The sequence below is a fragment of the Rhipicephalus microplus genome, chromosome 3 (genome assembly GCF_043290135.1).
Source record: "Rhipicephalus microplus isolate Deutch F79 chromosome 3, USDA_Rmic, whole genome shotgun sequence".
Taxonomy (NCBI): Eukaryota; Metazoa; Arthropoda; class Arachnida; order Ixodida; family Ixodidae; genus Rhipicephalus; species Rhipicephalus microplus.
The window spans coordinates 276429799-276444111 of NC_134702.1; the positions used below are offsets into that span (position 1 = coordinate 276429799).

Consider the following 14313-nt stretch of genomic DNA (forward strand, 5'->3'; position numbering starts at 1 on the left):
TATACTACCTTGGGGTCACTTTGAGCAAGTTTTTGCAAAGATGATTGTTCTGTGTTTATACTTACACACTGTAGCCTATTCCTGAAAACACTGGTGATTACGTTTAGCGCATTTCCTGTAATGCCATAATAGCGCAATTTTGTAAGAGGGTATTGTGATTTATTCGGTCAAAGGCTTTGGAGAAGTCAACAAATATGCCTAGCGTAATTTTCCTGTCCTCTATATTACCTAATATAAATTCCTTTTGACGTAACAATGCTACCTCTGTCGACAGCCCTGACATAAAACCGTACTGGGCTGGAGTAATTATCGAATGTTTTGCAAAGAAGTTCGACAGTCTTATAAATATTAACTTTTCTATGTAAGCCATGTAGGGCATATTTACGTCCGCATCGTAGCGTTGTGCTCAATTTAGGGTGACATATCAACCTTCATCATTTGTGCTTCACATATCATCAATTCCCACAGTACCTGGAGCCTGCCAATTTTTTCGAGGGGGTGAATCCGCAGGGGTAGGAAGCAACACGCTCTGCAAAGTTCGGGCAGTGACCCCGAATGCGAGAAACAAGAATAGCGCCGGTATACCTTGTCTGGTAAATTTCGGCCTTAAACACTAGCGCACTTTTCTCTCCTGATGAAAGGATTTGTGGGTATATGGTTCCTCCGCTTCCCTTCAGGCGCTAGTCAGGTCACGCTCGCCCAGTATCTTACTCTGCGCACAAAGTGTATTGCGTTTGTGGTTGCGCCCACACGGAAGGTTGGTAGTTTTTGTTGCGTTATGATGAAATAACACAAACGTTAATGAACGTAAAGACAGGCATGGATGGTGCGCAGTAGAGCGTATCTGAACCCATGTTGCATACGCTGGCAGTTTTCGTCGGAGTTCATGCGAGGTGAGAAATTGATTATGGTGCACTATGCTCTCAACAACTTCGAAGTTCGTTCACTCACCAGTGGTGAACCGGTCACTGAAGATTTTGTGTGGTTTGAGGTTGGCCCTGTTCGGGCCAGTGTATGTGCTGGAAACATTAACGCATGTACTATGCTTTGAGGTGAAATATTTTGTACAGTTCTGTATCTGTTGACGTAAAGGGAATTGTCGGCTGCACACTCGAAAACAACGGACGACACCTTACCGCAACGCTATCGTCTCAGGGAGCCAAGTGACGAAAGCTGCAAACAAATACCAGGACATTCCGCGTTTTTTGTGCATATTTAAGTTTTTAGCGCATATGCACATCACACAAGTTAGTTTTATGTGAGGAGGTATAGTCCGGTCACACGTGTACATTTAATGGATACTAAGAGAACCTTGTTCATCCATAATCACCTTGCCCTCGCAGATTGCACCATAAAACATCTACGATTGGAGTACTTCATTACTATCAAAAGTCACAGTGCAACTGAAAGTATGCCCGAAAAATACCATGACCAAAATTGGGTTGCCAACGTGAGGGATATCTTACAAAAAATTACTTATGGCGTATCACGAGCGTGCTTGGATGGGTAAAAGAAAAAAAGTTGACGTCAGGGCCACTTGACATACTTGACATAAAGATCACTCCCATAGGCATGCATTCACATTCATAGACAGTAAAAAATTTGCTCAGCAAAGTAAGCAAAACCGATATGTAATAATGAATGTACAACTACATGCTGCGCATACCTCTCATTCCTCGTTTTAAGCAAAATGGTCCTTGATTTGTGAGACGCACTTTCCCCGATGAGCATCACGCCATCTGCGCTTAACGTATATTAACGATTAATGATGTCTTCTCCGATTAGATGGGTCATCGCAATAATGCGTTATCGAACACTAGTCTACTCAATGGAGCGACGAGACGCCGTTGCTCCAAACGGTCAGTATACCTATCGTTGACTGTATGTTACAGTACTTCTTACTGTACTGCCCCGCCGTTGTGGTGTAGCGGCTAAGGCACTCAGCTGCTGGCCCGCCCGTCGCGGGATCGGAATCCGGTGGCGGCGGATTCATTTTCGATGGAGACGAAAATGCTGTAAGCCTGTGTGCTCAGATTTAGGTGCACGTTAAAGAACCCCAAATGGTCTATATTTCTGTAGTCCACCACTACAACGTCTCTCATAATCATTGCTCTCCTCTCAACCATACGTCTGGGGATAGGGGGAATATCATGACTTGATATGCATGCACACTATCTGTTGGAACTACCACAGATAGTGAAGTCAAAGAGAAAAGCTGTTGCATGTGCCCCCCTCCCCCCTAGTTGGGTCGATGTGATCCCCCTCCATAAAGAGAAAAAAAATTCTGGCCACGCACCTGAAAGGCCGGAAAAGCGAGATAACGTCCTCCCAGTGTACGTTACTAACTATTAAATACGTCTGAAAAAGCACATTTCTCGGCGTTGAACTCGATTCTTTTTTTTTTGAACTTCAATCAACATATTTATCTAAAAAAAGAGAAATCACCTATGCTAATCCCCTTCTGCTCAGGGATTGCCAATTTTGGTGCTCCCTACACTATCTGCTCGCTATTTTGCTTTCCTTCATATTCATTTCAGCTACCGTATTGAACCTTAGGGACTTATATAAAACTTACTTGAGCCCATTAGCGGGCATTTACGCAAACAGGCTCTTCAGATATTAACGCACAGTGCTTATCATGCTCATTTGGCTCCACTATTTTCTTCGCTAATATTCTTCCTATCGGGACGAAGCTTGCAAAGCCGTGGGTCTGTCCATGTATGTGTGGGACCACTTTGTAACCACCTAGTTGTAGGAATCACTCAGCGGGTGGCGCTAGTGTGAGGGACAGATAGACAGACAGACGGATGGATGGTCAGACAGACATACAGGCAGACATATGGATGGACGGACGGATATACAAATGGACGGACAGACCACAAGCAGAGAGACACACAGACAGACAGACAGGCAGACAGACGCATGGATGGATGACCGCCTGAAAAGCCACATAAATGGACAGATGGATGGACGAATGGACACATGAATGTACGGATGGACGCATGGATGAACGCACACACGGATGGACCTCCTTGCCAAGGACGGCATCATGCAGCACATGCTTTCCAAATACACTGACATGTATGCATATACAACCTACCAATATCCGAGGGACGTGCATAGAATTAGTGTTTGAAAACTTTCCACTACACACTGTATACAGTAAATTCTCTCGCTTCAATACACGGTCCCCAAAGCCGTAAGAATGAAGGAACCTAGCAATTCAGCAGCCATGACAAAGAAGAAATGAAGAGAAAGAAGGAAGATACGAAGCAAGAAACGAACAAGAACACAGTAAAAGTTTGTTGGTATAATATACACCAAGCCTTACGTCTTTACACGGGAGAGCAATAGTTTACCGACGATCTCAACCTCTCGAGCTTCACCTACTCATCGTCAATATTTTCGCGGATATAGTTGAATTTTTTCATCATTAACTTAGCCGTAATTATGATCACTTGGTACGTAATTCGAATCTTTTATATAACGTAGGTAATAAATTGACAATGTTTTTTTAATAATGCACGTTTTTCTTTTCAAAGCAATATCTCACTGCCACAAGCGCTCACAAATGACGCGCTGGAAACAGTGCGCTTCTCAGCAGTAAAGGTATGGAGCACTCTGCCTCCGAGGGCCAAGACGTTTATATGCCTTAAAATAGGCCTCAATAAATGTCTTTTTCACCATTCAGTTAGCCTTTATCTCAATCTTTCTTTGAATTTCTGAATAAAGTGTAGTTACTGTCGCTTTTTCTCGTCACATTTCCAATGGAACTGATGTTGCCACGTTCATTACTTTTTTTTTTCTTGTGAAGCATTTATCATTGTACACCGCGAACGATTTCATAGCTGCTCTTTGTCAAGTTTTACTTTGCTAATTGATTTTATATATGTATTCTGGTGTCAACGATCCTAAATAATATTGTATACCATAAAGCCACTTCTATAATTTTTCACGCATATCACGCTTGTATTTGTTTATTCAGCTCTTGATTTTATTGTCTTTGTATACTCCTTAAAAAGAGGTCCCATTACGATGTTCGCACTAAGAACCTCCTCTGTACACTTCTCTCTATATGTCATACGGCTGCCACAGACGAGGCGATCTATATGCCGCTGCTCGAAGATACACCTACCCCTCGTGCGTCCCAATCGTCGAACAGAGATACGATTCTAAAAGCGTCAATAAAATATCCACGGCGATTCCCGAAATGCTTCAAAATATCAGAACGTCGTTACGTTGAATGCTAGCATTTGTTTCGAACGAATCGTCATGTGGTACTGAATACAATATACCCACTTCTACCGATAACCCATGCGTGCTCCATTCGAAACCGAACAAATAATCGTGTAACATCAGTAGAGTTCTTTATAATAAAGAGATATCTTTCCCGTGGAGCATAATAACTTGCCTTAACTGATGTCTGCTCACAAGATTTTGCCGCGATCTCTTTCGCTTTTACTACACCAGAAAAAAGCTTTTTGGGGTTCTTTCTTGACGCTCAAAATTAGACAACACACCAAGCTGCCGAATTAGAAGATTTAAAAAGTCTCGTAAGCTTAAGAAATTTACGGAGCACCGTCACCTTGGCTTTCACAACGTGGATAGTCAGTAGCTCGAATTTTTTTTGTATGGCAGCCGCCGCTTGTTCGCTGAAGGCCCTTGTCGTAAACACGACAACGCTTCCATGCTTGTCAGTTTGTGGGACCTGAACTTTCTTCTGCTTGAAGAATGAAACTACTTGTCTGCATGAATTCTTACGACCCAATTAAGGTTGCACGGCAACCTTGTTGGTTATCCACAGTAGAGCGCATCCAGTACGCACGAGACAGCACAGGAGACCCATAACTCAACCACCGCGCTAAATTTAAAAAAAAGCGATTTATTCCTGATTCACCAGTACTTATGCCCCAACACGGCGCATGGCAAGCCACGCTCTCAAACCAGAAATTGTACATTTAAAGGAGATCATCCTGTTACACTCAAATAATTTTGTTCTTTGGCAACCCATGAGCAGGCTGAACATATGAGGGACATGACTTCGTTCAATAGAACTGTTTCTTTGTCTCCTCCTTAAACTGAGGTGGACGTCTGGGCACGTTCATGTTACTTGTTTAGGAACCGTAAAAAAGCACTCAAAATGAAGACACAAACACATGCACGTGTGTGTGTGTGTGTGTGTGTGTGTGTGTCTTCTGTGTGTCCTCGTTTTCAGTGCCCTTTTACCACCCCTCATCTTTCAAGCGAGTGCACCACATGCCGGTGCTGACAAAGCCGGAACTTGAAGACCCGAGGTGTAGAAATCTTTGGCCCTCTTTTCAGCTTGTTCAATATTCTTTCAGGCAAAGGCACATCACGCAGTAGATATAGCTAAGCAGGCCTTCAAAGGAGCGAGCATGGTGTTCCGACGAAGAACAGCCTTTGGCAAATTCGCCTATGCACATTGCATATGCTTACAATTTTCTTGTTCTGTTCTTCTTTGAGGTCTGCCCACAATTTTACTTCTGGGTAACCTTCTGAAGATGTTGCACCTTTTTAAATAAATGGTATGGTGCCATTTTTTATTTTCCCTGATACTTGAAAACGGGAACTTGAAACTGCAGCACGTGTAAATGTGAGGGAATATCTCAGAACGACACCATATGAGCAAGGAGATGATAGAGTCGGGATGCTAGAAGCATACCTCTTCAGAAAGGAAAAAAAACTGTCTCTTCTAGTGATACTTCAGTGGCGCTGGTATCAGCTGGGTTTTTTCGACAGGATCCTGTACTAGCACCTGCATTGAGTATAGTCAATCATTGTGATGTGACACCTACGTTATTGCGCATGTGTGACATGGTGTGCATACTGAGGTGGCTTGGCAAAAATAAAGGTAATTGGGAGTTCACACGTTTTCTTTGTACTCCTTTTGTCGGTTATTTTGGTCATCTAATTTTTTGTCACAGGTCTCAGGCATGTATACACAATGTTTCTAGTGCTCTTCATCGCCTGTTTACAGGAAGCTTTCCGGGCCTTAGATTGAGAAGAGCTAAGGATAAGGGGTAATGAAGAGCATATTAGTCACATGCGACTCCTTGATTACATTTCAATTATGACAGACGAAAAACAGCTGAACAATACTGAACTAAAACGTGAAAGCAGAAGAGTAGGTCTAAAAGTCAAAGTATTGTGTAGTAGTCTCGCCAGAAAACAGCACTTTTCGAAAAAGGGCGAGCCATTGGAAGTTGTGAATACGTCTTATCGGGACAGGTAGCATTCATGGAGTCGAACCATGAGAGTGAAGTAACTGCAATAATAACAATCACAATCTACAAGCCCTCTCAAGTCATGAATGATAATCTGTCAATAACCATCAAGAGAGAAGTATATAACAGTTGCATCTTGCCAGGAAGTATATAACAGTTGCATCTTGACGCATTGTAAAGCAGATGATGGACACTACGGCAGTTTGTTCGAATAAATTCGCTCACGACGACCTAATTCTCCTCGCTAAGGACACCATTATGTAATGTGTGTACATTCTCACCGATATTCATGCCTTTCTAAACACGAAAAATAGATTGTTTATATAAGCAAGCGCTGTAGAAAATTTGTTCCGTTACGTGTGTGAGTGTACTTTTTGCATATGTTCATTTTCCGCGCAATGTGTAGTGTTACCAATTTTTAAACTACGTTGCGGTCATTTTCTTTAAATTTCGCATCTGTGTATATATACACGCACGTCCCGCCACAGTGGTCTATTGGCTAAGGTACTCTGCTGCTGAGGCGCAGGTTGTGGGATTGAATCCTGGCTTCGCAGCTTCATTTTCGGTGGAAGCGAAGATGTTGTAGGCCCTTGTGCACATACTTGGGTGCACTTTAGAGGACCTCGCGTTGTCAAAATTTTCGGAGTAATTATATGGTGGTTTTGGAAGCTAAACCCCACTTAATATTTATTATATACACGCATACTAACGAAAACGCAATGGTCGCGCGTGCGTACATACATCACGTCCGTGCATTAGTAGCGGCCGTAGTGTGCGTACATATATTCTTTGAATATCAACTACTGCCAACACGAACAAGTTAATGTTAGAAAGCTTTCTACCTCATTTATTAGAATCGGATTGACGTACGCAAAGATACGAGCACTCAATCGAAACTACAATTTGACTTATCTCAAGGTACAATGGCCTAGGCATAGCGTCGTTCTGTAACCAAGTGAACGGCATGCGTATTCGGCTTTTAACAGGACAACGGAACTCAATGAGATGCAGGCAATTCACAGTGCGAATCACCGCGTAGTTACCTAAAAAACTGTCAAGGCCTTGACTGTAGCAGTGTAGCAACCCGGACACAACTGCTAGAACCTTTTGGAGAGGCCCGCTACGCATAGATATTTGCCCTTTTCAACATCGCGCTCGCTATACAAGTTTCTTAACTTGAAGTAAATATGATGGTGTTCACCAAGGGGGCTCAATTCTTGCGTGCACAGTGCAACTATTTCTGATGTTTCGTGAGTGAAAACTTTTATTCCAATGAGAATGATGGTGTCCGCGGCCAGCACTCTTTCGTCGCCGACGAAACAACGCGGTCCGACGCGACAATGAACAAACTTCAGCACAGCGCCGAGTTAAAGGTCTGCGTGGACCCTGTTCAATGGAGCTATCTTTGTTTTAAAATCAGTGTTGCCAGCACACGGAGCGTTTTCTGGAGTTACGAATAATGTCTACTGCAAATAAATTTGCGAGGTGCCAAATAAACATAACTTACCTTTTGCGAGTCGGCTATAGGCACACACAATGCATCCGTAGCCGCACACATCGAAGGTGGTGTTCTTGACAAGTTGTGCCTCTGTGCGTTGTACTTACAATTTCTTTAAACAAACCATTTGTTGTGCAGTTCACAACTTTGACAACTGGTGCGGCTTTACACTCAATATATCTCAATAATAACTATGTTGATGTGAACGACACTCCTCGCATTAGAGTGTTTTTATTCGTAAAATAGTTATTTCGAGCATGGTGATGGCACTGTGGTAGAACCCACGCTTGCCAAGCAGAATAAGGGTTTCAACTCCCGCTCTAGCACAAGATTTTCGCTTCACCTCTCACTTTCATGTATCTAGATTTTTCGCTCCCGAACAATACTGATTTTTTTCTCACAGCCAGTATCTCCAACGCCACAATTTCTACAAAACAGCTCTTTAACACCAGCGCGTTCAGACGCTTGTTACGGCCACTTGTTTACGTGAGTAAAAATATGGCTCTGACCAGTGTCACTGAACCAGAATTGCGGGACGCGGTTCGGCAACGGGTCACTGAACAACGCAACCGAGCCTCTCTCATCGGCTATCGTGACGGCGACGCAGTTCCGCGACCGCAGGGCGGCAACCACCGATGGCTGCAGCACCGAAATCGGGGCATCATCCAGCGAGAGCATGATTGTCTCCCTCGTCGAAATGAATCTCCGACAGGGATTGCTAAACGACTCTTGCATCGACTACGTCAACGTAAGCTGTCACAGCGCATAGGAAGTGCGCTTTCGGCGTAAACGCCGCTTTTACACGTGTGCTGCTGTAATGCTACACTTTCCTCGCTTGCTTCAAGTGCTCTAGTTCTCAGTCGTTACTTATTGATAATCGTAAAAAAAAGAACAAGGTTGCTAACTTTGTCGCATGCAAGAAAACAACACGGAAGTGAAAAGTGCCTTTACAGAAGAGGTCTTACTGTTCAGGGATTATGAGAGTTTCTGCATTGTTTATTCGTGTTTTGGCAGCTCTAGCACTATTTGATGTGAATTTACCCGTGTGGACGCCTAGTGGCACGTCCTCGTCAAGACGACTAGCGCCCGTTTTCATGATATGGTATGGTTGTGTTTGGCGTTGCATAAGTCTTTTGCCAAATTTAGGGGTCATTGTTCACAGAATGCCGCCAGGTCATTTCCAGTTAGGGCTTTGCGTCGTCACTGGCGTATTTTGCGCGTGTGTGTGAAGTTGGCCGTTCTAATCACCGAAATAAACGTACAGCGTGCGTTGGAGAAGTTGGGGTGCGTTTCCTTGCTGTGTGCGCTGCTGTGCAATGAAGAGGCTGGATGCGATCGCGCCTCAGAATTACGGTGTCTACACGCAACAACACATGGGCACACGCTCAAGGAAACTGAATTCATGCACCTCGTCTCAAAAAACCAAACTCGTGTCACCGAAGCACGGAATATCTCCGCAGCTTTGCGTACCTCTTCGACTACGCACAACGACGCGCTTTCTGGGAAAACAGAATAGAGTCCCAGCAGGCGATGCGCTTCTTCTAACAGATCGTGCTCAGTCGTGTCTCGAAAGTAGGATCCCTCTGCACAGGTGATCACGCCGCGTCGACCGCGCGTGACGACGGAGGCGTCACGGCGCTTCCTCTCGCTGTCAACAGAATTCACATTGTTTGGACTCATATATATGTCTTTATACATAAGTTCATTATCGCAATATGCCATCATTATCCAACCATACTCTTGTTTCTTTTCATTTTTCTAGGTGAGTTTCCGGGAAAATATATTAGCAGCGTATCTGCGTGATTCTCTGCAAATGCCGTTGAAAGACAACAGGATTTATTTTGGAGAGAAATAATAAAACGTTTATTGAACGCTCTGCACGGAAATATCCAAGTGCGTGGTGTGAGATGAGGCGCCTTCTAGCAGTGATGTGAAGATGCGAAAGTGTCTGAGAATTGAGAGATGGTGGTAGGTGGCAGAGCCGTGTTATTTTAGCTAGAAAAACTGTGATCATAATCATCAGTTTGACTACGCCCTCTGCAGGGCAAAGACCTTTCCTATGACCCGACAATCAACCAAGTCTTGTGCATTTGGTTGCCTCGTTATGCTTGCGGACTTTTTATTTTCATCGGCCCACCTAACTTTCTGTCTCGCCTTTGTGCGTTTGCCTTCTCTGGGAAACCAGACCCTTACTGGCCAGCGGTTATCCTGCCTGCACGCTACGTGCCCAGCCCAGGTCCATTTCTTGTTCTTGATTTAAACGATGGCATCCTCAACCTCGGTTTGTTCCCTTATCCACTCTGCTCTCTTGTTACACTTATGATTTTCCTTTTCATTGCTGGCTGTGTCGTCATCAATTCAAGCTGAGCCCTCTTTGTCAGCCTCCTGGTTTCAGCTCCGTAAGTAAGTATTGGCAAGATGCAGCTGTTTGTGTACCTTCTATTTGAGGATTAGTGGCAGATTACCATTCACGATTTGAGAATTTCTTGCGGAATGTGGTCCACCTCATTCTTATTCCTCTAGTTATTTAACTCCATTGTCCGGCTCTGCGGTTACGACCTGTCCCATGTAGACTTATTCCTTTACAACTTTCAGTCTCTCTCCAGCTATCGCAAAGTGCACTTTTCTGTCGAGACTGTTGCACATTAGTTAAAACTTATGCATACTATTTTCGGATCTAGATTTTTGCTTTCCGCGTTCAGTTCAGTAATTAAGAGCTGTTGTGAGTCTCCTGAGTTACTCATCAAGGCGAATTCGTAGGGTGAGGGAAAATGAAGGAAACTATGGAAAGGGGCGAAACCAAACCGTGAAAAGTAAAAAAAAAGGTGCCGCTGTTTTTTTGAAAAACTACATATAAGTGGGAGCACCTTTGTCTGGACGTCGAAATAAATGAGAGAACTGAGCTTTAAAAAACGCCGAAGGAAGTTGACCACTAACTAGAAGCTACAAACGTTCACAGAAGTAACATTAGTAAATGGAAACGCGATAAATATTGTCAATAAAACTAAAGCATTAGAAAATGTGCTGCTCAAACACAGCCCGGATATAGTTGCTATAACTAAAACATGACTTTCAGAAGGCGTATACAGCTACGAAATAGCACCCTGAGCTACTCCATTATCCGTAAAGACCGACCAACTAGAGGCGGTGGCATAGCTCTGCCTATAAAAAGCCTTGACACTTTGTCTTGATTCCCGAGGTTCCAGACGCAGAGGCAGCATTTTGTAAATTTTGTAAGATTATGTGTGGCCACAGTTCAATGCTTACTGGCTGTTTTTTCAGAATCCCTGTGTGTGGCCCCGAAAGTGTTGTTGCTGTCCATGAGTTTCTGCAGAATTATGCCATCAAATATGGTATTCTTATTATGTAAGACTTGAGTCTGCGAGATATATACTGGAATACCATGTACAACACTTCACAATCATCCAACGCGCTCATTAGTTTCATGCTGCATTTTGAGCTGTATCAAGTTGTAATTTTTTCCACGTCAACACAAGAAACAAGTGCCAACGTTTTAGACTTAATACTCATTAGTTACAACTTCCCGCTTGATGAACTACGCTTAGATATCCTTGATGGTATATCTGATCACGACTTGCCAAAATGCCTGCTACCCCTCAGATGCACTGTTACCCATAAAACTACTGAAGTTTCCAAGCCCGATTTTCAAAAAGCAGATGATTCAGCCGTACTTACCTTCTTCGAACACGAATACCATTTTTTTATAGCGAGAGATAGCTCTGTTCACGTCAATGAGCTCTGGTTTCTATTTAAGCGCACAATCTCGCACAGCATGCACCAATATATTACAACAAAAAGGAAAAAAGCACCGAAAACAACCTTTGGATCACGCTTGATAATATTCATGCCACGCACACAATAAAACACTTGAGACGTACATAAAAGCAAAATGGGCAAGTGCGCAAAAAACATCTGCACTACGGCGTTCCACCGACAATTTCAACTTAAAAACAAGTCAGCGAAGCATAAATATTTCAATAAAAACTTGCCTGACTTTATCAGTAACAAACCTAACCACTTTTGAAACTTTCTTTGCGGACGCCCCGCGGCAAAAGCACTTCACGCACCAGAGGAAAAATTGACACTTGCTGATAAATTTAACCAGCACTTTCAATCAGTGTTGACCAAAAATAACGGCACACTTCCATATTATTATCCTACTTCACTGCCTTCCATTGAGTCATCGATGATTAGCGGCTCCAGAATGTTCAATCAGCTACTTGCTTAGACTATCAAAAAGGGAATGGTCCGGATGGTATCCCAAATGAGTTTTTGAAGAGGTATGCAGAATGCAACAGCTAATATCTTCGTCTTATATTCAGCGAGTCACTATCGACATCAAACCTACCTGAAGACAGGAAAAGCGCAAAAATTGTACCGATTCACAAGTCGGAAGATGTTAGTGTACCAGCCAATCACAGACCAATCTCACCAGCACATAATGTAAAATTTTGGAACATAATATACTTAAGCGTTTAACCACATATGTCGAAGAAAACGTTCTAGTAGATGTTCAGCATGGCTTCAGAAAAGGCCTATTGACAGTCACTCAACTAGCAAAAGTCTTTCACGACCTGGCGTTAAATAATAACAGCCACAACCAAACATATCTACTTTTATCAGATTTCAGTAAATCGTTTGACTGCATGTGTCATACCAAACTAATTGCCAAAATGAGCTCTGTCAATGGCGATAGACCCATCACTAGATAGATAAAGAGCTTCTTGTCCAATCGATCACAATTTGTCATTATTGAAAACGTCTCATCTGCTCCTGTGCCTGTGACTTCGGGCGTCCCACAGGACTTTTGGGCCCGCTGTCATTCTTTATTTTTATCAATGACTTAGCAAGTAACATTGATTATATAATAAACTCTTGGTAGACGACTGCATATTATAATATTACACAATAGAGACGATCACGTTCAGCTCAATAACACACTCTCAAAAATACCAGAATTGAGTGATGCAAGACAAATGACGCTTATTACAAACTAAACAGTTTGCATGAGAGTAACACAGAAAAAGTGCCCGTCATTCTTTTCATACTAACTCAATGGCCATCTCTTAACTAGAGTCTAACAGCACAAGTACCTCGGCATAACAATACAATCAGCCCTTAAATAGGCGTCGCATAATAACAACGTCACTTCTGAAGCATTGAGAAAACTCTTTTTTTTTTCTCAAAAGGTGTCGGCGACTGGCACCAAATAACGTGAAACTTTTGGCCTATACAATATTTATTAAACCTGTTCCTGAATATGCTAACGTCGTATGATTTCCGCACACTAGTTTGCCTAATAATAAACATGAACTGATCACAAACATCGAACATAGACTGTACTCACTAGGTTTGTTCATAGACTTTAGAAAGGCGTTTGATTCGGTATGTCGTGAAGTACTAACGGCTAAACTTAGCAAGTATGGTGTACATGGTGTGGTTCTTCGGTTAATAAAAACTATCTAACAAACCGCCATCAATATGTTTGCATAAACAAAAGTGCGTCCACTTATTTAAACATAACAAGAAGAGTACCACAAGGGTCGGTTCTTGGTCCTCTATTGTTCATAATTTATATAGGCGACCTGTGTGATATCTCCTGTTCTCCCAAGTTAATAATTTATGCAGATGACACTAACATATTCTTTAGCGACACACCATTCTAGAGCTTGAACACCAGGTTAATAACAACCTACGAAAGTTGTCCGCGTATCTTAGTTTGAATAAACTGCAACTAAATGTTAGTAAAACGAAACACATTGTATTTGCCCTACCTAATAAGCCGCGTAACTATAGTTCAACTGTTTTATTTGAGGGCAAAGAGATAGAGCAAGTCACCAGGCAAAAGTTCCTAGGTGTATGGTTTTCTGAGGGATTGACATGGAACACACATATAGAAAAACTAATGGTAGAACTCAGTAAAACCATTGGATGTTTATATAAGCTCAGCCCAGTCTTACCAAAATGGTTGCAAATAGAATTATATTACGTCCTTTTCTACTCTAAAATGACATACGGTATCTTGGTATGGGGTACTACTACACAAACAAACTATCAAAAATTACTTGTTCTGCAAAAAACAGTTTTGCGAGCATTTGAGCAATACCATGGTATTATCAGGGACTTGAAAACCAAGCCACTCTTTGAAAAATACGCATTACTAACAATAACAAAACTGTGTCATTTCAAACTTCTGCAGTGGATTGAACAAAACAAGCCACAGTGTCTTCCGAACCCGCCTGACAACACTCATTATACTATGCGTCAGCAACGCCGGAAAATCTCAACAATAAGGGCAAGTTATGGCAAGCAACACGTTCAGTATCAAATACCCACAATGTTAAATCGTTTACACGGTCTCATATATTTCAATTCCGTACCTTCGAACACCATCATCAAGTCCATCCTAATAAACCATGATATTAAGTATGCTTAATAAAGTTTCTGTACTTGATTTGTTACATCGTATCTATCAATTTGAGTTATATGTTGTAGTTGCTTTTCTTATGCTTTATTTTACATCCTGTATTAAAGTTTCTTTCCAGATGA

At 42.4% G+C, this 14313-nt stretch overlaps 1 protein-coding gene across 1 annotated transcript in view; it reads left to right on the forward strand.

Moving 5' to 3' along the window:
* The first annotated feature begins 1801 nt into the window (after nt 1-1801).
* LOC142803213 (uncharacterized) overlaps nt 1802-14313 on the forward strand; it is a 462134-nt gene continuing 449622 nt past the window's right edge. Inside the window, exons 1-2 of the mRNA XM_075888307.1 lie at nt 1802-1859; nt 8256-8491. Of these exons, the coding sequence (XP_075744422.1) occupies nt 1802-1859; nt 8256-8491 (294 nt within the window). The remainder of the gene's footprint in view (nt 1860-8255; nt 8492-14313) is intronic.